General features: G+C 43.8%; 2 protein-coding genes across 18 annotated transcripts in view; both read left to right on the forward strand.

Moving 5' to 3' along the window:
- Positions 1 to 8,750, forward strand: part of PEAK1 (pseudopodium enriched atypical kinase 1) — a 92,267-nt gene extending 83,517 nt beyond the window's left edge. For all 13 annotated transcript variants that reach the window (XM_040706168.2, XM_040706171.2, XM_046898868.1 and 10 more), the window contains one exon: positions 1,499 to 8,750. In XM_040706168.2, the coding sequence (XP_040562102.1) occupies positions 1,499 to 2,650 (1,152 nt within the window). In that variant the 3' untranslated portion in view covers positions 2,651 to 8,750. The remainder of the gene's footprint in view (positions 1 to 1,498) is intronic.
- TSPAN3 (tetraspanin 3) overlaps positions 3,970 to 27,029 on the forward strand; it is a 43,869-nt gene continuing 20,809 nt past the window's right edge. Inside the window, exons 1-4 of one of the 5 annotated variants that reach the window (XM_040706288.2) lie at positions 3,970 to 18,291; positions 18,990 to 19,046; positions 19,425 to 19,540; positions 22,703 to 22,774. In XM_040706288.2, coding sequence (XP_040562222.1) covers positions 22,703 to 22,774 — 72 coding nt within the window. In that variant the 5' untranslated portion in view covers positions 3,970 to 18,291; positions 18,990 to 19,046; positions 19,425 to 19,540. Of the gene's footprint in view, positions 19,047 to 19,424; positions 19,541 to 22,702; positions 22,775 to 25,860; positions 25,967 to 27,029 lie in introns of those variants that run through there. The other 4 variants (XM_046899006.1, XM_046899005.1, XM_046899007.1 and 1 more) reach the window with 4 other exon arrangements.

The raw sequence follows: 27,029 nt of genomic DNA on the forward strand, positions 1-27,029 counted from the left end.
ATCTCCATTTATGATGGAGAGGAGCCTGAAACAAAATCTCTTATTTAAGAGCTGGTGCTGGGGGACGTTTGGCTGTGCTGTGGATTCTGACTGTATAATTGACAGTGATGCAAAGGTTTTTTTGCACAACTGTAACAGTGGAATCAGTAACTTTTTCACCCTGGGAGGGATAACAGTGATTATTATATGTTCTGTTCTCCTTGGTGCCGGAGAGGTCTTAAATGGAAGAGAACCCAGAAAAGAGCAACGAGAAGCACAGGGTTAGGAATAACGATGAGAGTAATGAGGGCTGGCTGTTTTGCAAATGCAGAACAGTTACATTTTCCTGAGTGTAAAAGTGCAGCGTTGAACGATGGAAATCTATCATTTTTAGTATCAGTTAGGATAGGACAGTCAGATTGATTCAAAGTAAAATAGAATCGAAAAGCGGGGGGGGAAAAATGAGGGCAGATAGAGGACACCTCCCTTCCAGGGTGCTGTAAGTAGGATGGGAAGGCATTTCATAGGGATGATCCAGCTGGCAACATAACAGCTCCAACCTTGCAAAGGTTAAAACATGCACTTGCAGGCTCTGAACAGTCTCAATGAAGTTAGCAGAACTGTGATTAACACGCAGCAGTTAACACAGATGAGTCTCTGTGGGACTGCAGTTTTGATGAGTAAATGCCTCAGAACAGAGACCATAACAGAGGTGGTCCAGTGGCTGTCATAGGGAGATTGGAGCTTCCAGTTGTTATGACAGTGCACACAATTAATAAGGATAATTATGGTGATCGTGTACATATCAAGATCTTTCTGGGCAGCAGTGAGATATGGCTTAATAGGGCAAAATGTAAGTGTGTACTTAGGATGCTGACAAATGATTGAAAGCAGTTAAGGTACCATTTTCTAATGAGTTCTAATGAGCCTCAGGAAATCTCTCCATCCCCCCACACACACCTGACTGAAGAGATGATGTGTGTTGGTGTGTAGGATTTTGGTTTCCAATTACAGTGGGCAAGGAGCATGCATCCAGTTATTTAGCTCAGCAGATAGGTGGTAACTTGTTATGCCACACTAACTGAGTCATGCAATCGTCTGATGTTCAGATATTCTATGCATATTTATTTATAAATATTATTGCTATTATTTTGTTGTTGTTGCTCAAGCTTCATATAAAGCTGAGAGAAGAGCAGGAAATAAAATCATATGGATAAACAACTGACTGTATTGTAGGCTTCACTGCAAAGTTACCCTATATGAGCTGCTATTCTCTCTGGAAGCACAACATGCCTGAACTGTGTTTTCCAGGCAATGTTATGTGCACAGGGTGAGCTGCTTGCACATATTGATCTGCAGCTACAGATCCAATCCAGTGCAACACATTCATGTGCCAAGGTCAGTTCAGTAAAGAGTTTCAGTGCTTGTATTATAGTGCTAGACTGTAGACACATTACAGAAAGGATATAGAATGTAGAAATGAATAGTTACAGCTGTTGTGTTTATTTTCTTCCCCCAGATTTGTAAGAGCAAAGCTAAGGAGTCCCAGCAGTATTATCACAGCCTGTCTATCCGGCAGAGTCTGGCCATCAACTTTAACATCCAGCAGGACTGTGGCCATTTCCTTGCTGAAGTGCCAGTTCGCCTCCTCCCATGGGAGGATGCCGATGCACCAGAGGTGGAAGAAGAGCAAGAAGAAGAGCAAGAACCTGAGCAAAAGAACGGAGGCACCCCTTCCAGTACAGAGGCTTCGCAGAAGGACAGCTCAAGTAACCAGGGGACCATCAGCAAGCCACGCAGCCGTGTTGTAGTCATCACACGAGAGGTGCCATACTTAACAGTGGCTGATTTTGTGCGAGAGTCCGCTCCTCGCCATGCCAAAAGCCCGGATTTATATGAGAGGCAGGTCTGTCTTCTCCTTTTACAGCTGTGTTTGGGCCTGGAGCACCTGAAGCCCTACCACATCACACACTGTGATCTGCGGCTAGAGAACCTGCTGCTGGTTCATTCCAGACCAGGAGGCGGCCCTCTGAGCTCTGAGTCCGTGGAGCCCGGCCCCAGCACTGCTTGCCCAGCCAGGTTAATAGTGAGCAATTTCTCACAGGCCAAGCAGAAGAGTCATATGGTAGATCCTGAGGTCCTACGGGATCAGTCCCGCCTGGCTCCAGAAATCATCACTGCAACGCAGTACAAAAAGTGCGATGAATTTCAGACTGGCATCCTTATCTACGAAATGCTGCACTTACCCAACCCCTTTGATGAGAATCCAGAGCTGAAGGAGAAGGAGTACACTCATGCTGATCTCCCCAAGATCCCTTGCCGCTCCCTCTACTCCCAAGGGCTTCAACAACTTGCCAGCTGCTTGCTGAATCCCAACCCCTCTGAGAGGATCCTGATATCAGAAGCCAAGGGAATCCTTCAGTGCTTGCTTTGGGGTCCACGCGAGGACTTGTTCCATGCTCTAAGAACATCTTCCAACCCAGCCCGGAAAGATGCTGTACTTCAGAACTGGCTGGACATCAAAAGGACGCTGCTGATGATAAAGTTTGCAGAGAAGTCCTTTGACAGGGACTGCGGAGTGATTCTGGAAGACTGGCTTTGTTGTCAATATCTGGCTTTTGCGACTGTAGACTCGCTTCATCGCATCGTGAGAATCATGCAGCGGCACTAGTTTGTAAGACCTGCTGCTTCCTACGAAGCACCTCCAGCCCAGCCCTCGCTCCAGCCTGCCCTCGGGCTCACACTTTGAACGAGTGTTTAAAAAAAAGGCCTAGATGTCAAAGCCAGCAACTCTGAGCAAATCGGTTCTAATTGGAGAGATTGCCTCCTGTGCCCAGTATGACAGAACTGTGCTTTCTTGCCAGGCCTCTTAGGGATTCATTTTATACATACGACTGCATTTGGATCAGACACTTTGTAACTAGATAAATATCCGGATGAAAAGGAGAGCAAACTTCAATACCACTATTTCTATAACGACAGTAAACAAATCGCCCTCCTCTTCTGGGTAGTTTCTGCCATTTCTGTATGTAGCATTGGTAGTGAATAGCAGTGAGCGTTTGCAGAGATGGATTAGTTGTAAATGGGAGATGGATGACCCACGTTGCCCTACTGCTTTCATTCCACATCCCATGCAGGATTTCTTCTCACCTGGTCCCCCACAGCTGGGCTGGACTCTTCTTTCCTTTGGTCTCAACTAAGTGGATTCTCCTCTTTCTCTTACTTTTTATGCCTTCTCTTTTCCTTGCAGATGGCGGTTGTCCTGCTGATTGCACCCATGTCAGCAGGCAGTAAGAATCTGTGCTTTGTTCTCTTCCCCCCTCTCTGTCTGACACACTGCCTACCCACATCCTTTCTAATCTCATCCTCGATTTCAGCAACGTTGCCTTAATTGGACTGTTATCCTTGGCTTAAGACCTCTGCATTAAAAAGCAGAATATGCACACTTAGTCTATCCTATTTCCCCTACTTGACGCTCACCAGTCTGGACAGCTGATGTGCTGTAGCTATAACCACATTTATACAATACAAATACAACACGTGGTGGGCAATTGAAATTCCCCTTCCATCGCAAAAGGCACCAAAGCCTGACTTGAAATGGACAGGCCATGTATAACCTTCTCTGACAATCACTGCTATGAATTGGGGTTGAAAATAACAGCCACCTCTTCTGTTTTATTTTGGTTTGCTCTTGTCGCTTATGCCATATTGCAAAGTGGGACTGAAATTGGCTCTGCTGGCACGTTGGCAGGAGATAGAAGTGTTTAGAGCTCGTCTGTGTGTAGCTAACAGGCCACATGGAGACACTTTTACTGCAGACACGGTTCTCCGAAGGGTAAAAACAAGGGGCAAAAACAGTGTTGTTTAATTATCAAGGGAGCTGTTAAGTTTGGCAGCCACAGCCAACAGCACCGCGATCCATTTTCCCCGCAGCGGTGCTTGGCTGCACTTCTCTTGTCTGCTGTAAGCAGTGTGTGCTCGTGTTGCTATAGACAACACCCTGACAATGGCACGTTGTCAGAACAGCTCAGAGCTCGTTGCAGACAGGGTTTGGGACTAGAGCAGGAATTACTGAGAATAAGGAGCAAAATTTGAAAAAATTCAACCTGAAGGAGCTTTGCTTTTTTAGAGGCAGCTGCTGCCTTCCTTCCCTGACCTGATGGCTGTTTCCTACAGAACCTCTGCAGTTGAACAGACGATACGTTTGCTCAGTATTGCTAGGCTCTGAATTGTTCTCTGACTCGCTCTGAAGAACTCATTTGGATGTAGAGGAACAAGCGATGCTGAATATTCTAACCCAGGTGATGGAAAGCAGACAGCCCTAGTTATGAGCCCGTGCTTCTCTTCTATGGATCTATGTGCAATTCTTGTATGTGTTTTTTAAAGCTGTATGTTACAGTGTTCACTTTACACACCAGCCTTTACCGGATGCTAGATCTGCAGCCCCTTCCTTTACTTTCCTGGCACATAAATGCAGCTATCCATGCGTTCCTTTTATGGATGGATGTTTCATCTTAATTGTGAAAACTGTGAGGAATCAATTCACTTCAGCCTTGAAACAAATAGCCACTTTATACAGCGTATGCATGCTTGGACCAGATGCATGGAAACGGAACAAACAGTCCTGCAGGCTTAAGGTCAGCAAAACTAGCTCTGGATCCACACCATTCATTTGGAGGGGTTGAAATTTCTGTGTCGTTCTTCTCTGGCATCTCTCAGAGCTAAGCTGAGTACTGTGTAAGCCTACATCGATTGTGCTGTAGTACGTAGACAGTCTCTGTGACCTTTCTCAAGACTTTCTGAAACTTCAGATTATTATTCTTGTGTTTGATTCACCTGTATCAGTGAAGGATCAGGCAAGGATAAGGGTAATATATTTTCATGTGATATGTACTTTTTCTTTCTTTTCTTGGCAAGAAGGTGAGGATGGCGGCACTGATGGGGAAGAAAAAAGACTGTGCTTTAAAAGCCCAAGTGCAATGTATGTAGTTGAGATACCTCGCTACATCGGGAAAGAAAGTTTCTATACTACTGCCGAGCAGCTTGTAGAAGAGCCTTTACAAAGGATCACACACATGCTGGGTGCAGCCCTGCTTTACCTGGAGGCAGGAGGGCAGTGCCCTCACGGCTTACATACACCGAGCATGCCAAGCCACGCGCATCCTATCTGCTAGCTGTTCGTCACAGTGCTGAGCTGAGAGTAGGGCTTCGTGTTCTCTGTGGTCTGGTTTGTGTTTGTTTCACTGTGCCCGTGTGCACATAACTTCCACCCAACTCACGTAGGCTGTTGGAGCAGTTCTTGGACCACTTGTCATTGCAGGGGGCTCGTTCCTTGAAGCCAGTAGGTTTCCACGTTTTCGGATTCACTTTCATGTCAACACGCACATGCAAAGTTGGATTTTGAATGTTTTACAACCATATGTATTTAATGCAGCTGGTCCGAAGCCTTTGTATCTCTAGCTATCTAATTTCTGTTTGTATTTTTTTGTGATGAACCAATACTCACTTTAACTCTGCAGTATAACCAAGCATGGATAGATGTTCACTACCCATCCCTTCTCGTGCAGCACTGGGTAAACTTTAGCAATTTGCAATGTTGTGTGTGTTTTTCTTTAGAGAAGTCAAACACAGTCTGGCCTGAGGTATTCCTTCGGGGTGCTTGAGGCTGACTTTGCAGGTGTGCCCATAACTCTGATGCTGGTGATGGTAATGTTTGTGGTGGTCCTTCATCCTGGCAACGGCTATTGCCGCATAAATATCCGAGAATGTACGCATTAAACTGATTGTAAACAGATCCTAAGAATGCTACAGCATAATTGCGAAGCAAAAGGAAAAAAACCCCTTCTGTTTGCAGTTGAGATCCTGTGTATGGCAGGAACCAAACCCCCGGCTGTGCATGTTTTAACTCACCCGGATACGTGCACAGATCTTGAATTTTTTAGCAGTCGCACTTTCGGTTGAGCTCAAGAAATAGGAAGAGCTGCAAATCTAAGATAACAGTATTGATTGTAAATATATATTTTTCTATTAATAAAAGCTGTCATTCAGATATTTTTATCATGAACTCTAAAGAATTTTCCAGTGGAACTAACCTCTGGAAAATCACGTGCTTGCTTGAAGAACTACGATGAGTGGTTTCTGATCTCATTAGAGCCATTAAAGCCCTCTCTAACGTTACGGAGGGGGCACAGTGATTGGATTCACAACATGTAGTGCCTTGTCCAAAAACTAAAACGAAGCCGGTCAGTTGGTGGAAATCTTATTCTTCTTGTAATAGCCCTATAAATAATACTGCCCGCGTTAAGATGCAGAAGAAATAAATTGATCAATAAATTAAATGCTGTACTTTGTACAATACTGAGTTGACCTATCCACTAAGATCTGTTTCTGAAGTTGCAGTTAGGTGAGTTGCTTGTAGTACAGCATAAGCCTGATTAACAACCCAAACTGTGGGCTTTCAGGTCTGGAACTGCATCTGCACAGGGAGAACAGGACGAGTCAATTGGTTAGACTGACGGCTGCATCAAAACAAGCCTAATGCTTTGACAATCTGCTGCGCACGCTCAGCTCTAGGAGACGAGGAGCTGCATTAGTGTGGAAGGAGCGGTGCAGGTAAGGTGTGCTGATCCCAAGGGCAGTAGTGGATGCGCTGCACACCGTGCTCTGTGGATGAAATGTCCACCTCTGGTATAAGAGGGGTCCTGAAAAACCTACTCCTTGAGATGTTACGGAGGATGGGTTTGTTGTGTCTTTCTTACATTGGAATTACTTATTCCTCAGATCTGATAGGCTCAATACGCGTAACCAGGTGAATATATAGAGGATCTATCAGCAAAACCTTACCTAGAAATTTTCAGGAATGAGGGAATCCAGAATCTTATTTTGGAGCCTCGGCAGTGTCCAGTACAGAGGCCTGATCTCTCTTCAGCCTTCAGACACGATGAAACCAACAACACAAGCCGGGATGCTTTGTTGCTGGCCCGCAGACAGGAACGCACGCAGCATTTACTCCAACACTCCACCTTAAACCTGGTGTGCTCCACGCATCCCAGCAGCCCCCACAAGGTAGGGATGGATCATTTTGACATTTTAACGCAGAAGAGTTCCAACATGTTAGGAAAAGATATTATTTAAATAAATCAGATGTGTGTTGGTAATCGGCCACTTAGAGAATTGATTCAGCAGCTTTGCACCGTAGGGCCGTAACTTTAGCACATAAACATAGTACCTGCTGCTGAATTAAGATGTATCTGTTTCTCAGCTCTTGTGCTGAGAAGCCCAACTGAAGTTAATATATTTTGTTTGTAATAACAAATTCATGTGGAAATATAAATTAAATAGTTCTGTTTTTATTTAAATCAGTTGCAGCTTTTCTAAGGGATACGGTGGTAACTGAATCAGACCACGTAATGCAGTTCCCTTTCCTCTTTACTCCAAACAAGAGCTAAAACGTGTGTATCTCTGTGCAAGCAGTGCACGACCATCACTCAGTGCATGAGCGGACCGTGTGCTCAGCTGTGGTATTGCAGAGATGGCGTTGGTTCTGCTACAGCTCCTGCAAAGCCTACAGCACAAAGAGCCCTACGGTGCACGGCACAGAAATGCGATGGTGATGTGGTTCTGCAGTAACGTAACATCAAAGAAGGGCAGAACTCGAGTTTTTAATGCCTATAATAATAGACCTGTGGAGATGTTCTGTAGACTATCATCTGGATTCCAAACACATTAAGGAATACAGAGAAAATGCCATTCAGGTGAAATTCTGGTAGACATTCCTATGGATTTTACTGTTCACCTGGATGCAGTGGTAGAAGGATGGTGGTTTTAAACAGGCGTAGAATGTAAATTAAATAATTCCCTATAAGCCTCCTTATTGGTGCTCCACTCAGCATTTAGTTGGAAACCACAGAATGCTTTCAGATCAAGCAGAGTCGCCAGTCAGAAATGAAACACTCAGCATACCTGTACGTAAGCATATTCCCACTGTGTAGAATGTGAGGATTTGGATTGTACTTCAGATTATGAAGATTTCCTTTTCCATGAACCCAAGGGGAAAATTTCAGGGATCTATGAGACGCTGGAATTTATTTTTTTTATGCGGAAGAAATATATGTTCACATATATACATAGATATATATGAGTGTGTGCAGGCACATTTATATGTGTGTATGTATGTATATGAATTTTTGTATCCCAAAAGTATTCTTTGCCCCCTTTAATCTGAAAATATATATATTATATATCGTATATATAATATATATTGAAGGTTGTGTAAGTTTGAGTACAGTCATTTCATCAGTAACACCTCTTCAACAATGACTCGGGCCTCTATTTCTTTAGCATTTGGCTTGTTGCTATTGGAAGGTTTTGCAGTTGAAATCCTTGGGTTTTTTTCTTTTAAAACTTAATTATGCTGAGCATCTGACAGTATGTTCTTGTCTTTAATAGAAGGGGAAACATTATTTTTAAATTCGGGGTTCCAAAATGGATGATCTTTTATAAGTGAGATTCCTTTAAAATCCCTTGGATAAGGGATTTGTTTTTCTTGAATTTGAACTCCATTCTTGTGGGTAATTTGTACTTGGAATTCCTGGTTGCATTGCTTTATCTGGTGCTTCATATCAACATGTACACGTTTTTATATGAGTATATAAACTTCAAGCCTTCCTTTGTGATCAGGGGCAGTTACACTCTGGTTTGCTGTGGTACTTTGCTGTGTACTCTGTGGCATTCATGTTACTGTGTAAATAAACTAGTTTTATTACACTCCAGCAAACGTCACCTTCTCTCATCTTTCTCCTAGGTAGTTAGCTTAGAATTCGTCCTTCTGAGGAAAATGCACATGGCAAGCTGAGAAAAAGAGCGAGCTCCAAGCAAAGCTGGCTGGTGGGCAGCAGCAGATAGGCACGTCCACACCGGGGAGACCACCGTTGTCACCAAAGGGGCTGAGCCGAAGCTAGCAATTTCCCCGGTGTGGACAGGGCTCAGCTGACCTGATGGGAAGGAGTAAAATGGCTCTCAAGGAAATTTTTGTGTGCTGTGACCGTGCGGGATGCCTTCAAGGCACTTGTCTGCGGTGGAATTCATTTTGTGTCTGATCTGTTACCTTGAAGCATACAGCCTGATGGAGGGTCTGTCAATAACAGATGGGATCATACGCGTCTTCCGTGCTCATGCAGACGCACTTCAGCAGCAGTGAGATGAAACAGCTCATTTTGGTACCCAGACCTGATAGGCAGCAATGGCAGCTGCAGATGCTAATTTATTAGCATAGCACAGATGACATCACACACGTTGGAGCAATGCTGTGGTTCTGCATGACAATCGCACTGCTCATAAGTATTAAAAAAAACCCAGCATCCTGAGGGCTCAATTCGTGCAGAGCTCCAATGGCTTTGTACAGGTAATGTCATCAATTTCGGTGGGATCAGAATTAGTCTGCTGTAACTGCTACATGCCTTTCACATCCATTCCTCAGACACTGTCTCAAAGCCTTTCAAAACCAGCAGAAGCTGGAGTCCTTATGCTTCTTAAAAATACAAAGCTGACAGACTCCGGGGATGTGAGTAAATACGCAACGTGTTTAACAGCCCGACCTATTTTGGCTTTGCCAGGGTAATCCCTATTGACCTGAACAAAGTGCCATGGACTCAGCTAAACAGAGTCAGATTGTGCCATTTGTCAGTGGCAATCAACACTCTGGAGGGAAAAGATACTTAAAAAGTTACTTGTCAAGATCTGTTCGAACTTCATTCAGTACGAGCTCTGGTGGATGTCCATAAGTGCTCACAGACTGGCATATCTCATTTCAGCTTGTGCCCAGCACGCACAGAAGGGAAGCTAACAGGCGCCTGGTTTAGGCTGATGTAAGAATATCTCTTTCTGTTTTTTCACCAGCTCGGAAATTCACCTTAATGGTAGGCAGTCACTAAGGACTTGGTTTCCATGTACAGCAAACTTGTCTTTGTGTTCCAGAAAACCTTCATGCTCTGCAGGGTCCCTGTTTTGCCCAACTTAGTAAGAGTCTGTGCTGCCATATATGAATGATATCGCATATGAATCATATCATATCATATGATATTCATATATGACTATGAAAACTGTTACTGGCAGTTTTAACCAGAACTACACAGGCATAGCCAGCTCACGAGGCATACTAACAAAGTTAGCCACTGGGAGAGCCGCTGGGGGACTGTGGAGCAGATTTAGGAGTATTAAATCCTAGGGAACAAAATCGTGGCCATTGAACGTCATCTGTCAGCATCTTAACTGTTGCATCACACACACTTACAAGACCTGTTTGTTTTACTGTCATCAGAGTGCTGCTTTGTCACATTGCAGCTTGCAGAATCAGGACATACAGTTACTGGAAGTAACTGACAGTTATTTAAGGTTAAGCCACAAAACCCTCTACTACATTTCATACTCCAAAAAGGTGAGGAATGGGAACGAGGAGCTCATTGCAAAGGTATGTACCGCTGTCTGGTTGTTTTTTTCAGTACCAGCCAGTCTTATCATAGTCCCTGTTCAACAAATGTGAAGCTGCTGTCTCAGGCAGTTGCATGGTGTTTTATAGATGCTGGAATGTGCCGTGCCACTGGCATCACCTGAGGCAGAGGGATCCAGATAGATCTGAGCACTGCGCAATCAGCAGCAGCATGAAGTTCAACAAAGGTAAATGCCAGGTTCTGCACCTGGGATGGAGTAATGCCAGGCACAGGTACAGGCTGGGAGATGAGTGGCTGGAGAGCAGCTCAGCAAAGAGGAATGTGGGGCTGGTCAACAGCAGGCTCAGTATGAGCCAGCAGCGTGCCCTGGCAGCTGAGAAGGCAAACTGCATTGGGGTGCATCAAACACAGCACAGATAGCCAGTCAAGAGTGATTTCCCACATTGGTGCAGCCTCACCTTCAGTACTGTGTGCAGATCTGGGCTCCACAATACAAAGAGGACGTTAAGGTCCTGAAAGTGTCCAGAGGAAGGCAACAAAGATGGTAGCAGGGATGGAAGGCGTGTCCTGTGAGGAGAGGCTGAGGGCACTTGGGTTGCCTTAGTGTGGAGAGAAGGAGGCCAAGAGGTGATGGCTTTATTCTCTACAGCTTCCTGAGGGGGGGAAGTGGAGAGGGCAGTGCTGGTCTAGTCTTCCTGGTAACCAAGGCCAGGGCTTGTGGGAATGGAGCAGAGCTGGGCCAGGGGAGCTTTACAGTAGGTGTTAGAAAAAAAATGTACCGTGAAGGTGGTTTAACACTGGAACTGGTTTCCTAGCACAGTGGTTGATTCTCCATGCTGGGTAGTGTTTGAAGAAGCATTTGGATAATGCCCTTAATAATATGCTTTCACCTTTGGTTTGCCTCGAATCGGTCCATCAGTTGGACCAGTTTTTTTTTCCCAGTAGTTTATCTGTAAGAAGCAAACTATTAGCTTTGCAAAATGTAAACCAAAATGCAAAAGGACATCAGAGTTCTTCTAAAGAAAATGGAGAATTACATCAAGATAATAAAATCATCTGAGTTCCTACACAGGCACTACATTTATATCGAGTCGCTGCTGGAGATGGGCCAGTAGTCTGCCCACATGCAGCCACTACCTCAGCCATGTGAAGAAGAACACCCTGTAACCTGTGGAGCTAGTTATGCAGCTTCTGCTGTCCAGGAGAGCAAGCTTCCTACCAAGCTTTCTCCATTTTATTACTGAACTGAGGTTTATGCACTGCACGACGCAAGGTCATGCATTTGTGTTTGTGCAGATGCTACTGCTGACGCTGCTATCACAAAGGTTTGCTTAGGCTTGAGACAAGGAGCAGCAAGATATCAGATGATGTTCTGGGATGCCACATGACAATTTTTTTATTGCACTAGTTATAAATGTTATAACACCGTTCACTGGTCCATAAAACCCAGAGCTTCACCATTCCTGCCACTTTTGCAGCGATTAATCATTCAAATCGTTTCCCCGTGGCATGAAGCACTTCCCTCCACGTGTATCACTTTGGAGACTTCAACATCTCCCTCCACAAAAACCTCAGCATACAGCCCTACCGTCCTCACAGCTGTCAGATGGTTTTGGTCTGTGTGTTTTTCAGCTGATACGGCACAAACTGAGGGAACAGAGGTAAGGATGTGGGCATTCTGTACAAATGTCAGAACCCGTCTTATGTCCACTACATCAGCACCCTATTTGCTTGCCCTTAGGTAGACGTCTCTAAGCCTACAGCCTTGACTTTTGAAAATGCTAGATGTTCTCATTAGACTCCGTGGTTTATTTTTTAGTGATAGGGATTCGTCTGTGTTTATTCAACTCAACATTTCCTTTGCTGTTTTTGTCCACTTTTCCAAATAATTCCAGTCCATCTGGAGTCTTTTACAATCTCCTGCAATTTATACTTGTCTTGAAAATATCTCACTTTGTGATTAATCACTTCTTCCTGCAAAACAGAATTGGAAACATTTCACTTGGACTGGTTTTTGGACACACTTGTCTGTCTTTTCTAAATAATTCCTACTTGTTACAGAATTGTTGTCCTCTATAATTAAAAGGGTTTTCTTTTTTTTCCCCACTCACTAGAAGTAAAGTAAGAACACAGTGTGAGTTTTGTGCTGAAGGGGAAAAGGATGCAGGAATACTGAAGCATCTACCGTATCTACTTGCATGCTATTCACCACTGATTCATAACCGTCCTCTATGACTTGGGAGCCTCCATCAATTTCCATCTATCTCTAATGATTTTTATAGAATTATAAATCAACTTCATCAATTTTAATAATGGCAGCTTGAACAAGATAATAACAAGATTACAAAGCCTCTAAAAAAAAAAAAAAAGGAATTCAAAGCTATAGCACTGGAGTAGCAGATCAAGCTGCTCTGACATTCATTTCAGCCTAAATAGGCATCCAGGTTTAGACTAGAACTTTGTGTCCTCTGCCCCTTCACTGCCTTCTCTCTTCCAGAGCAGTGTCAGCGCCTGTGTACTTCAGGAGCCTTGCAGCATTCCTTCTGCATGGGCCAGCCCTGTTCCCCAGCGTTGCTGAACAGCCTGACTTACAAGGAGGCAATGGGAAGGGGCCTCATTAACATCACTACGAGTCCAGTGTTTGACTCCTTTGGCACACCATTAGAAATGTGTGCATCAGTCTACAGGCTTCCTAAGCCCCTAATCTACTACCTTATTACCTTGGTGACTTTAAGCAGTCTACTGCGAGCTTCCAAGTCCTTGTGTGATTAGCACATGCCATTCCTGTTACTCCCAAGAGGAACGTGGTCCCTTCTGTGATGGTGTATGATATCTTTCATTACCAAATCGGTGTAAAACGGAGCTCAGTAAGAGCTCTGGGAACAAAGGCAGAGGATGAGGGCACACTGGAACACAGCAGAACACCACCTTGTAAACCATTTATTTCCTACTGAGTAACTTGCAAAATAGCAAATTGTCAAGGCTTTTTCTTCTGCTTTAGTCAAAAGGCAGACTCCTAACAGCTTGGGTTCCTTCACACTGTGCTGGGTACTGTTCCAATACTGATGCACTGGAAACATGCCATCTGCTGAGCAGCAGACCATGGGCTCCATTCAGCCCGATCACTCAGGAGCAGACACGGGGGAGGTGGGTGGAAAATAACCAGTCCCGGTCTCCTCTGGAGCTGTTGGCTGACAAGAAGGGCTGTCATTCCAATGGTATTGCAAATTTACACAGAAAAGACAAGACAGTGGACAATAAGCTACCTACTTTAGCCATGTTTTCAAGGTGATATTTTAAGAAATAAGAAAGATGCCTCACAGTCCCCTTGAAGTATATCTGTGTCAGCTTCTGTCAAACACCATCAGAGCTGGCAGCCCTACATCTGGCAGCTCTCCGGCTCCACAGAACTGGGGGCCTTATGAGATAAGGCAGCCCAGGAGATCAGAGAACTGGCCGGTAAGCATGACTGGTGACTTCCCTGTGAGCCGATATGAAGTGGCTGCAGAGCTGCTCCACGTTACTCAGTGTGCCCTGTGCCAGGACTGTGCCAGAAATCCATCAGCTCATCCTCAACAGAACCTGCTGTGCCAAGGCAGTCTGCCCTCATCCATCCAAGCATGTCCCCCATAGAGAAGAACTTCTACAGAGCTGAATCACAGATGCAGAAGATACATGGAACATCCCATGGACGATGGCAAATGATTTGATTCTCCTACCAGCTGAACAAAGAAGCGGCCTCACCCACACAGACAAATATCTGGTAGCTCACAAGCCCCAGAGCACCCTGGACAAGACGAGTCACTTTCCCATAAAAGGGCTGCCAGGCAGGCAGGTTTCTGCCTGCATTTGCAGTAAGAGCAGCCTGGAAACGATGCAGGCAGAGTTCGGTGGAGTTACGCCAGCTTACACTGCTAAGCATCTAACCTATAAATCTTATTAGTAAGTTTAAATAAGTCTAAGAGGAAATGATGTTAAATTTACCATAGACCTCATTCTTCTTGGAGTTGTGTCAATACTCTCCCTGCTGGGCTGAACCTGTCACCCAAGGCTGCCCATCTTTGAGGCTTGAGCCAATAGCAATCGCTGGCAAAACTAACCGTCCGCAATATTTCCTCTAACGCCGCATGTCTTTGTAAGGCTTTCTTTTCCTTTTTCTCTTCTCCTCTTCTCCTTTGATTCTTTTCCAAATTTTTCTGATCGGTTATTAACTAAGTGCCAGCTCATCGTGGTTTTGTAATCAGATTATCTGGAAATACCTGCCTAAAGCAGTCAACACTGATTAAAAGGAAGGGTGGCCATTGTGTTACCTTTAATACGAACGACTCAGGTCTCGAGGCTGAGACTGAATTATAGGAGAGCTCAACTTAACAAGGGATTGAATTAAATTAGGAACACCTGATGGCAACATTTCCTACGTCTCCAAACTGCCAAAAGAAAACCGTGGCGTGGTTGTGAATTTATGCTATCCCCTGAAAAGGAAGGAAGAACAGCCTGGTTGAACTGCTTCTGGAAAGCAGGCCTTATCCCCAATCTATTTCGATAAGTGCTAAAAAATCCATAGCAATTTTGAAGGGGGATATAATATAAAAGATCCTATCTGAGTAACAGCCGTGAGGTCACTGCTAATTGCTTATTTTATACAGCTAGGCTGGATTTCTGATGCTCTATTTGTTAGCCCACACCCAACTGTGTACACAATTGCTATGATAGAGAATGGGAGACATGGGTGCACAGAGCTTCTGAAAGCAAAGTCACACTGAGGTTGCAGGCAAACGTTATATAGTCTTCCAGTTATTAAGATTGATTTTTAATAATTGTATTTTTCCACACTTCCCAACATGTTTTAATGGAGGGTATGATACGATAACACTTGACTAGTTTCTAACTTAGATGCATTTACCAGTTCTAAATAGCACAGGAGATTAATATTTCAGGCTTGCTCTGTAAAGTGAGCAGTCGCTGGGCTCAGAGCGTTGTCTAGACTGAACTGATCTCCACAGTTTTAAAAGTGGCCTCTGTGATCCTACTTATCCTTCTAATCATCAGCAATCCCATTGCTGTTCCTGCCCCGAGTCCGACTCATCACAGGAGTGCCTGTGTTGCACTGCATTTCAGTCACTTCAGTGAGATCCTGAACTGCACTTGAGAAATGCTTCAGCTGACTTCAATTGATTGTTTATTATCTCCTGACAGTAAGTGCTAATTACACAGCTGAGAAAATTGGTTTGTCCTTTTAGCCGTTCTTTCTCCCAGAAAGGTAGAAAAAGGAATTTTTGATGACTTAAATTTCTTTTGTACTCTGGTTTAATGTGCGCAGAGAAAAGATTATTCCTTCCAGTATGGCTAAATGTGAGAGCCTGCCTTACAAAAGCAATAAGCAAATCAAGAGGAAAATCTTGGCATCCTGAAGTTGTGACCTAATTCTGTCCTTCACTGTTTCCCCCTCTCTCCAAAACATCCTAAGTTCAAAATAGCTGCCCTTATTCAGAACAGTTCTCCTTTCTGCTCAAATAGGTCACTTAGAGAATGCAGGCAGTAACTGCACATAGCCCTCTGAAACACACAGCTGCCACGCTGCCCACCCGGGCAGCTCTCAGACAGCCTCTGGAATGCTTTACGTCTCTGGAAAAGGCCTTTCTTCTGGTAAACACAGCTGCATTTTATATCAAACAGAGTGATGTTTCCCTGTTGATTTGAAAAATCGATTGCAATTACAGTCAGGAAAAATATCCAGGTTCAGTGTGCAATTCATTGGCCCCCAGCCGCAGAGAAATCCCCGTCGTGCATATAGCAGATCTCTGGCTTGGCAGTTCACGTGCAAAATGTGGCTGCACTTTGGGTGGAGATGTGCATTTTACAAAGTGCATCTTTTTTTCTTAAGGGGTTTGAGTGTAGATTAAGAGTTCCACAGAAGGCCGCAAAGCTATGCCAATTCAGAATGCCTCAGAGCCCCGTTTGTGGAATGCAGACGAAGAATATGAAAGGAACAGATGTAACGTATTCTTAGGTATGTGGTGAATGTCTCAGATGGTAAAACAAGATGGTAATGAGCCTAGGAAGCCCCGGGGAGTTAAATTACTTAACTATAATGCCTCATCAGTCAGAAGCTTGCAATAAAAGGCTGCGGAGCCCTGGCAAAGCTGTCCGAGCAGAGATGAGCGAAGGGCTCCCTCACACCAAAGGTTCTGCTATCCCTGGATGGGGGTTAAAGGGAACACTTGTTTTCCTTGAGAAAAGAGCATTGAGATTCCTGTTCTTTTGCACTGCTCAAGTTACTGGGAGCACTGTACTGCAACTGCCAAGAGAAAAGAGAAGAAAGATTTACTGAACACATCCAGCATAGTCTGGACTTTCTGTGCAAGTATATTTCAAAGGGGCAGTGTTATTATAGTTGGGAATTGCAAATTCAGTCTTTTGCCTCTGTTTTCACTGAATTTTATTGTTACTTTTTTTTTTTTTAACCCAAATCAATAATAGCAGTAGTACAGCATATTCTTCCTATTGCTTCCATATAAATATATTTTAAAAGCCTACACTAATATTTGCCACGTGTTTCACTACAGAGAAGTTCCCATGGGGATTAAAACAAGATTTAAAGATGAAAATACGGGTTTTCAAATGATGAAATACAGGTTTCCTTTGTGGTCTACAGAGCTACGGTACAAGATCTCAGTACAAAGCTATACTTAAACATTCATCACAGTTTCTACTTCTCCAGAATATCCTCACAGCCTCCTCAAAGACTTCACAGACACACAGGTTGACATACATGTCATACCACGCTGTCCCATCAGGAAGCAAAGGGATGTGGACACTGTGAAAGGGAGATTTTACACAAGACAGTATGGAATGTGTGATGTCTGACCTCATCCCTTGTGTTCTAAAATACATACACCTGTCTGCTTCAGCAGAACAGGTAAACTGCTGACACCCTACTACTCACCTGCAGTAATGACTGATGTTGTGACTAGCTCATCCTACTGTGCCAAATTATAAGAATCCATTCTCTAGTGAATTAAGAAAGCTGCTACATTAGGGAAGGGAAAGGGAAAGGGAAAGGGAAAGGGAAAGGGAAAGGGAAAGGGAAAGGGAAAGGAAAGGGAAAGGAAAGGGAAAGGGAAAGGAAAGGAAAACAGCATTTAATTCCTGCAGCCTTTGTGTGACTATTGCTTGTGGAAGAACCTCATAGGCTATACCTAGAGATAGACACACAACATTGTTTCTAAGTCCATAGGCTTTCTACAGAAAAAAAAAGTACTTTCTGTTTGAATCAAAGGAGATATATTTTATTTTATGCTATGGAAGCTTCTGTAAGTAATACAGAGATCCACAGCAGCTGAGGTGATTGCCTGAGGATTTCTGATATAGAGGAGTTCTGAGTTAAAAACATGAAATATCAGTCAATTACATTGGGTTTAAGATGAAAGAGAACTTTACTGGAATCAACAGTACTATGGTGTAACACACTGGAGAGCTAAGTTCCAGATCTTTTTAGTTGCTCTTTGCTTACTGGAAAACTGAAACCCCTTGGAGTCCATGACAAGACTGCTCAAAATCTGTATATCCACAGTTAAGGCCCCCAGGGATGATGGTTACAAATGGATCACCCAGTTAATCTGTTTTGTGGAAGTATCCCTTGATGGATATCAAAAGGAAAGCGTGTTCAGATAGTAAGACATGAGCAAGAGGCCACAACCACAAGCAAATTCTCCTGTTCATCTTCACAGATAACACTACAAAAGCCAAAGCCTGGAAATGGGGATGAAGGTGTGATTCCGCATTGGTGAGGAAGTTGTACGTGGCAAGGAGAGCATACCTCTGCTGGGGGATATCGGCTGACTCACCTCTACAATGCAGCAAGGTCCATAAATCCCTGCTTTGGGATCCTATTAGTTCAGAAGCCACCAAATGATGCTGCATATATAGATTTTAAAGTCCTTAGTCTTAACATGGGAACGTATATGGTCTTGGAGGAAACACTTGCTCTTTTTTGTTTTCGTGAGGCCTTCCCTTAAATAAAAGAGTTAATAAAAGACTTTCATGTACTAAAAGAAATCTTTGAAAGATACGGTGAGGATTAAATAACGCTAGCAAGGTACTTAGGCTTTTCAGATTAAAATAACTACAGAATAGCAAAGTGTTCTTATCTACTGTTAGTGTAACACTGACTCTATCTGTCTCTTTAGCATCTTTCCTCTGAAGTGCTATGACCATCCTGCTCCTACTAATCCAGCATCTAAAGACAATCAGCACGAATATTCAGACTATAGATTCCTCTCTCATCACCCTCTAAAACGGGTTCTCGTTACAATAGATATTAGAAGTCACTTGCACTAAAGCTTTGAGCATCAGAAGGGGAATGGAGATCAGAGCTCTGGTTTTGAGTCTCCTTGAATTTGTTAGAGACGTCCGGTAGATGGCAGCAAATGGCACTCCAGGGAGCGAGATAGCCTGAAGGTGAAAGCCTGCGAGCTGCTAGCACACGCTCGGGGTTAGCAATTACACGGGTTTTTTCTTCTACCCATTATGAACTGAACTCATTTATTTTGCTCTTTGCAGACAGAACAAAGCCATAGGAGATTTTCACAGTGTTGTACTCAACCGATGCATAACATGGTAAAAATTTAGCAGTCCTTTAAAGTAACTTGTCATTTTCTTATAATTTATTATTACTCGAATCATTTATTCGCCGCACATTAAAGCTATTGCTATAGATTCCCTTGCATAAATCATGATGGCCATTAAAAATAGTTTCTGGAGGAGAGCAGTTTCTTATGGAATGAAGGTCAATCTCATTAGATTGCTGTAGCAGGTATCCTAATAACATCCTGGTAGAAACAAGGTATCTCATTACAGAACTTGTATTTTGTTTGAAATATTAGGCCATCATTAAGTGAGCACTAAAACACACATAACATTGGGTGACATAAGTTATTTGCCTGAAAGATTGCCCTGCGGTACTACACAAAGCTTAACATTTTCTATTTCTTCTAGCTGGATTCACCTACTTGACACCAGTTTGCTTTGCTGCTCCTTCTGGGTACTGAGCCCCGGCTGGCTTACTTACACAGAGTGCTGATGTTACAGTATGACTCAGCAAACTACAGCTGGTAAGGAAGATGTTTAATTTACCTTAATTTAATGTAAATAGTTGAGGAAGACTAAGCATCTGTCAACTGGAAGGAAAAAAAAAAAAGGAAAAAAGACATTTATAGAGTGCAGAAGTAAAGGCTGGTTTGTAAGCAGTGCTTACAACTTAGTGTCCCTTTAATTATCCTGCCCATTTGGGAAGTACCAAGTGGATTTGTTTTCCAGATTTTTCACTCTACTGGAAAACCAGATCTGGCTGTTTGTATATATCCAAACACTTCTCTAGAGCTACGCCACAGCACTTAGCGCCTGGCGGGATCACGTTGGGCATCTGCTCCCAGCCAGCAAACAGCAACCATAAAGACAACACCCTGACCATTCAGAACAGGATAGACAGGATATCCACAGCAGCTGGCCCAACTAGCACAGTAGGAGCCCTGCCTTCCAGAAGCTCCAGGCTTCCTAGATATCATCTGAACATTCACAGTACACTTGTGAAATAAGCCAACAACCCCTGAAAATTGACAAAAATGCAGAAAGGGAAGTTAAAGAAATTTTCTAGTACCATAAAATTAATCCAGGCAAGATTCTTCACCCATGGAGTATGGCATTAAATCCAGTACCCTCTCCCCTCTCAGTATAATAAAGTTACCCATTAGTAAACTGCAAATATCTGTGTTAAAAGGTGTGCGTAGAAACACAGATGCTAAATCTTGGAGCAGCTCCTTTCAACCACAGGTGGAACCAAGAGAACAGTTTGGTAAGGGTGTGTTGCAAAAGCAAAGGCAGCCCAGCTAACTGGTCTGACATTGTAACTTGTTTTTTAGGGACAGGGTTGTTTTTTATTTCAAAATCAATTGATTTTCCAAATACCAGTTAAAAAGATGGAATACTTTAATGATACTTGCTGCAAGACAACTTCAGCTGCAGATTATATGACAAAATCTGACAATGGTACTTAGTGTCCTAGGCAGGAAGACCACACAACACCTTACGGAGACACCTGAGGGCTGTCTGCTGGGTATTCCCCAAGTCCCTGTGTCCCTCAAGCCATGCCACCACATACCCAAATGAAGGCATACCCATCATGTAATGGGGACCCAAGGGCATGCATGTTGGATGATGTGCCCAGGCAGTACTTACACAGGCCAAAGTGTAAAGGAAGCCTATTTATTTGATTTGTCTTTCTGCCTGTCACTGACTTACTGCTTTATTGTAAAATCGGCTTTAAAATCTCCTGTTTTCTATGCGAAATGCAGTCTTAAAAGGTAAAACACACACTTAAACAGCTAGGGTGACTTGTGAATTAGTGCTGTAGAAGGGAAAAGACAATACAGACATAGAGTATGAGCAAGAAACAGGCAGAGCACAATACAGAGAGAACAAGAACCCATAGCATTTCATCTTAATAGATGACTAATAAAATAATAGAATCATAGAATGGCTTAGATTGGAGGGGACCTTAAAGATCATCCAGCTCCAAGCCTCCTGCCATGGGCTGGTTGCCATCTACAGTATCATGTTGTCCAGAGCCCTATCCATGGCCTTGAATGTCTCTGCCGATAGGGCATCACAGCCTCTCTGGGCAACCCATTCCAGCACCTCTCACCCCCTGAGTAAAAATGTTTTACCTAATATCTAACCTAAATCTCCCCTCTTTTAGTTTAAAACCATTCTCTTTTGTCTTATCACCATCAGACCGTGTAAAAAGTTGGTCTTCCTCCTCCTGCTTATAAGCTCCCTTCAGGTACTGGAAGGCCACTGGAAGGTCTCCTTGGAGCCTTCTCTTCTCCAAGCTAAACAAGCCCAACTCCCTCAACTCTTCCTCATAGGAAAGGTGCTCCAGCCCTGTGATCATCTTCGTGGCCCTGAAATTTGAATGGGAAAAAAAACAAAAACAGTAAGAGATGATGGTTTCTATTATATTATTAAACATGCTGTTTACAGAATGTTTAATTTGTAATGCTGGAACTGGGTCGAAAGACTAAGTCTTTCATCATTCTAGGGAGACACGTGGTTTTAGTAAATAGCAATAACTGCACTTGGAACAATAAGACATCATGCACAACTTTGGCTAAGAGCTGCAGGGAACACTAACAGTTTGAAGATTTAAGAGAGTTCATCTGGCCAAGTAGTTAAGCTGCTTCTCTATGACTAATACATGGGAAGAGGTCCCTCTGGCATGTGATCCATTCTTCTGTGCTTTGTTCAGGATGGAATGTACCATCCTTTCACATTCTATTGGTTCCAGAAGCAACCTGGGGAGGCAGGTTACGTTTCCAACCAAGATGAGACAAGCTGTAGAATACTGGGTAAGGTGAAAGACATTCCAGGAATCTCAGGCACTTGGAGAGTGAAGTCGAGGAGCACCATTGCTGAAAGCAATTACACAACCCATACCTGCCCACTGTTTATTTCTGCCTGTGCATGGCGCTCACAGGTGGGCTGGTGCACATAGTCTTGGGGGACCATCCACTGAAAAGATTGGGGAACACTCCAGGTTAAAAATACAACTTTTCTTTTTTTTTTTTTTCTATTTTTTTTTTCCCATTATCTGCTCCAGCCTCTTGGTTGCCATGGTTACACAAATACTTCTGCTGGCACCTTTGTTACTGCCATCTGAAGATGAGTTTTGAGAAGTGAGAAGCCTCCCGAAGAGGAAGGCCAGCAGCAGCCCCCAGGTCTTGCCCCCACAATGCAGGAGGCAGCCCCAGCAGCAGTGCTAGGCCAGCACCCCACTGCTGGCCAGACCATTGCTCAGGTGAACGGAGAGGCAAACGTTTACCTCTCAGTTTGCTTTGAGAGAAAATATTAAAAAAAAATTTAAAAAGGAAAACCCTATGTAACTGACAAGACAGCTGGGGGCTCTGCCCCCAGCCATGCTGGTTTTTCCCTATTCAGGTCCTATGGGAGGCCATAGAGTCCTAAGTTTATTTCCACGATCAGAAGCCAGCCAGCCATGACAGTGCTAATAAAACAAGCATGGGCCACAACAAGCAGAAGATGGAACTCGTGTTACTCTAATAATAATCCAATCATCAGGACTAGGCTAATTTCCTCATACTGCCAAGCTCCAGGCCACAAATAATTGCCTTTATTTTGATTTTAGCTGTGATTTCACCCTCTCTTCAGACTTCAGATTAGTTTGAAGTTAGAAACTCTTTTATCTTGACTTTTTTTAGATGGAACAACTCAGATCTGAGCTAATAACTGGGTATTTGATTTTGAAGTCCTATTCAAGGCAAATCCAAAAGGTAAGAGAAATCTTCCCAGATGAACTAATGCCAACTAACCCAGTGCTTATCCTTCTGCACACAAACACACTATGAGTTTCAGTTGCCATTTTTCTCTATAAAGAGTTTTTTTTTAATAATTTCACAGTTTTTACTACCTATTTTCTCAACACTTTCACGTAATGCCTTCAGATCTCAGTGAACTGATTTATGTCCTTTTTTTCCTGGCAATGCACTGCTACTTCTGGCTAACAAATAAAACAAATTACACTTGCTCACTTTTTGAGCATCTCCCCATAGATTTTTTTTCCTTTCCTGCGTGCCTTTTTCACCAGACTGAAATGAACACTTTCTGTTCACAAGTGAAATAGTTACCAGTTTGGAATTTAGAGTCCAAAAAAACCACATCGTATTGTCAAGCGTGTTAAAAATGTCACAGAGAAAGTTGATTGCAAGTTTGTAATCTATACATAAGATTTCAGCCACCCACTTTCAATGCGTTAAATGCTTCTGCTAGGCTGATTACATCTCATTCTTCTTAAAGTAAACAGGGTTCCATCACTAAATTAATTAGTAGAACAGGTAGGAACAGGAGATTATTTCAAAGTTGAAGTACCAGTTATTTGCACCAGACATACTGTGGTAACTGAAATTAGCACACTGTAAGACATCACACATACCAGGAAACACATGGAACTGGACATCGTGGCCTCCTAGTTTTGTAGGTGTAAATGAATAGCTGAAGATTAAGCAATAGAATGCAAAAGGCCTTTAAAATTCTAAACAAGGGCACATGACAATAAACCCAGAATCACTATCCAGTCTGAATATTAGTGGCCCCTTCTCCCACAGTAAGTCAAGTCCTATTATAATTAAAAATTTGACAAATAGCCATAGATTTGGGGAAGTTCCATATGACAAAGTCAGCTAAGAGTAGTAAGGCAGTAAAATTAAATACAGGGACTATCTGTGGCTGTCGTGGGAATTAAAATCAAGATAAGTCAAGGCTGCCCAGGGCTTATGCTGAGTAGGAGACTCCTTTGTTAAGTTTAAAGTCACTGAGGACCTCACATCTCAGATGTTAAAAACAAGAAAATAAATAAGCAATGTATTTATTTATAGGAAACCCTTAGAGAAGTGCTGGGTGCAAGATGCTGTTTCGTGAAGAAGTGAAGGTCAGATTAATTTGGGAAGAAACAAAGTGTTTATAGTGAGGGACACACCAGAGTCCAATGCTCATCAATTTTAAAATATAGGAAACTCTCACAGACCTATGCATGGAATTAAGCAAATGTGTAGAGAAGCAGAAAAGGCATAGCACAGTTTCCAAATGTGATACAATATCTCTTGAAATTGCACAGACCAAGAGAACAGGTAAGTACATTAGTATGTCCTACATATGTTTTTAAAAGTACTATATGCCACAGAATTATAATATATGAACAGCACACTAAAAAGCAGAAATTACAAAACAAGATCACACCATAAATGCCAGAAATTCATTGCAAAACCGTAATAATAGTGCAAGCAAATCTGAGAATATCTTGTGTATATGCATTAATTTTTAGAGATAGAAAATGCTCTGATAAGACTTGCAAGATTGGGAAGTTCATCCATGAGCATATAAGGACTTGCAGAGAAAGCTGAAAAAAAGACTTATTATCTCCATGGTATCAGGGAACTGGTTCTGATATAACTTCTCATAATTGTAGGAGGAAAAAAAACTAACTTTGCTACCATGGAAACGGAACGGTGCAACGTAACTGGTTATTACTTGTTTCCCTTAACAAGACTGATCCCTAACATGTTAAGGCCCTCAGTAACATAGGTAATTTCTTTTCCACCTGAGAAATAAACGTGTTACAAAAGGAACAAGGGGAAGCTATTCAATGAGCTCACCAAGCATGGGGAGAACAGCTCAGGAATGACAGGTATTTCTGGGAGAAGTGGGGGATTGCAGAGTGGAGGAAGGGAATAAAAGAAAGATCAAGAATGAAGATCCCACGATACCAGAAGAACTCAGGGAAAGGGAGTTTGGGTTGATTAGTGAGATAGCAAACAAGGCCTTGACATTGAGTGGCTAGATCCTGGTCCTGCTAAACAGAACCTTCTAAATACACAGACCAGCTAATATGAGATGGACGGTACCTTGCCCTAGCGCAGGTGCAGTCTCAAAGAAAGTGTATCTTGTGGAATATGTGTGTTCTCATCATTCCTTAAGTTATTGTCCCTTTGTTATTCACTGGAAAATTCCACTCTTTGGTACTAACAGTGTTTGCACCTTCCTCACTGTTCAGCTCTGCAACAAAAGTCATCTTTGTTTCCCTCATTGGAAGCTTTACTTCTTTCTGCCAGTCAAATGTCCCATTAGTACAATCCATTAACGTTCGATATCCTCTTGATATATTCTCTAGACCCGTTGTATAACACACACACCATAGATCCAGCAAGATCCTCATGGCTGTCACTTGAGAGGTGTCTCTCAGGATGCTTCACTGGAGCTTTTATATCCCTGTGCAGCACTCGGGGAGCACCTGTAATCCCTGGAGGTTTAGTTCAAATGAGAGAGGTTTCTGCATAGACCCTGAAAGCACCCTTCAGCCTCCTGAGGGTACACAGCCATGTCACCATACTGCTGCTGGCATAATCATCGAGTGGTGTGGTTTTTTTTTCCCTCGTGGTTGGGGATGGCCTCTTCTCTCAGGTAACAGTGACAGATAGGGTGAGAGATAACAGCCTTAAGTTGCACCAGGGGAGACTCAGGTTGGATATTAGGAAAAGCTCAGAAAGAGCTGTGAGGTATTGGTACAGGCTGCCTAAGGAGGCCCAGCTCGGATGGGGAGCATCCCTGTTCCATAGAGCTGCAGCCTGGCTGCCCGCCCGCCTCAACGCTGCCAGGCCCCGGTCGCCATGGTAACTGCGCTCACCTCAGGCCAGATTCGCGCGGAGGCTCCTTTAAGGAGGAGCGGTTCGCCATTTTAGGTTCCCCCGCCCCCTCCTGCCACGTGACGCGGGCGGCCGCCATCTTAGGCTCTCCGCGCCGGCGCTTCTGGTTGCCCGGGTCACGTGGGGTGGGGCCGGCGGAGCTGAGGGGAGGGGAGCGGAGCGGAGCCGGGAGGCCGGAGGCTGAGGGGCGGTGGCAGCGACACGATGGGGCAGTGCGGGATCACCTCCTCCAAAACCGTCTTGGTCTTCCTCAACCTCATCTTCTGGGTGAGTCCGGAGGGGCCGGGGAAGATGGGCGCACCTCAGCAGTGCGGTGTGGGGAGGGCCTGGGCCGAGCGCGGTGCGGGGCCCGGCGCTGAGGGAGGTGCGGGCCGCGCTGCCTCGCCGCCGTCCCGGCCTTACTGCCGCCTGGGAGCGCCACGCCGCTCCCGTTTCTTTTTCACCGTGTTCCATTTCTCTTTAAACGTTTTCTCGTTAAAAGTGATTGTGTTTTCTTGGGAAGCCGCGTCTTAGCGGTGTGTGCAGTCCCTTTCTTTCCAAGCCGCCCTTCTCCTCTGGAGTTGGGAGGTGGATGAAACTGCATCTGTTGTCTCAGCTCCGGGTGGTAAAGGTTTAATGAGTATCAGAGATCCTGCGGTACGGACTCTTGTGTAACGTGATACAGCTGGAGCTGCGGTATTGAGGTTTGCAGATCTCTGCCGCTTTAGTTTCTGTAGAGCTGCTACAGCCGCCTAATTTTCGGCCTTTAAAGCCTGCCCCGAACACTTAGCGGTGAGTGTGTGACACAGATTTCTTTCACACGTTTAATACAGAGCTGTGACCCACGTAGAACTTAATGGTGTGACAGCAAGTCCTGCGAGTCTCTTTTTCTAGTCAGCGCAGTTTCACAGCAGTATTTATGCCTTGCTTGAATCTGCTGCAGCTGTGCTTACCCGGCCTGGGGAACGGTGGGTTGCTGGAAAACACCTTGCTGAAGGTGGCTGTAACAGCGTGTAGTTCACGTTATGTCTTGTGTTGTTATTGCCCTGTCAGAACAATGCACACAGAGGTTACACAAAATTGGCTGTAAATATTAAGAATTCCTTTTTTTTTTATTTGGGGGGGGGTAGCTGCTCTGTTTCTCATTTACTAATCCTAGCTCCAGGAAGGGAAGATCTCACTGCTGTTCAAAGCATCGAAGAGGGAGTAGTGGGTAAGGGGATACTGGAAGATAAAAATGTAATTATATTTAGCTGAATAATGATTAGTACCATATGAAATGTAACGAGTGTTAGAGGGGAAATGTGTTTCTCTAAATTTTTTACAAAGGAATGCGTCTCTTGGGTGCCTA

Source organism: Gallus gallus, chromosome 10 (assembly GCF_016699485.2).
Source record: "Gallus gallus isolate bGalGal1 chromosome 10, bGalGal1.mat.broiler.GRCg7b, whole genome shotgun sequence".
Taxonomy (NCBI): Eukaryota; Metazoa; Chordata; class Aves; order Galliformes; family Phasianidae; genus Gallus; species Gallus gallus.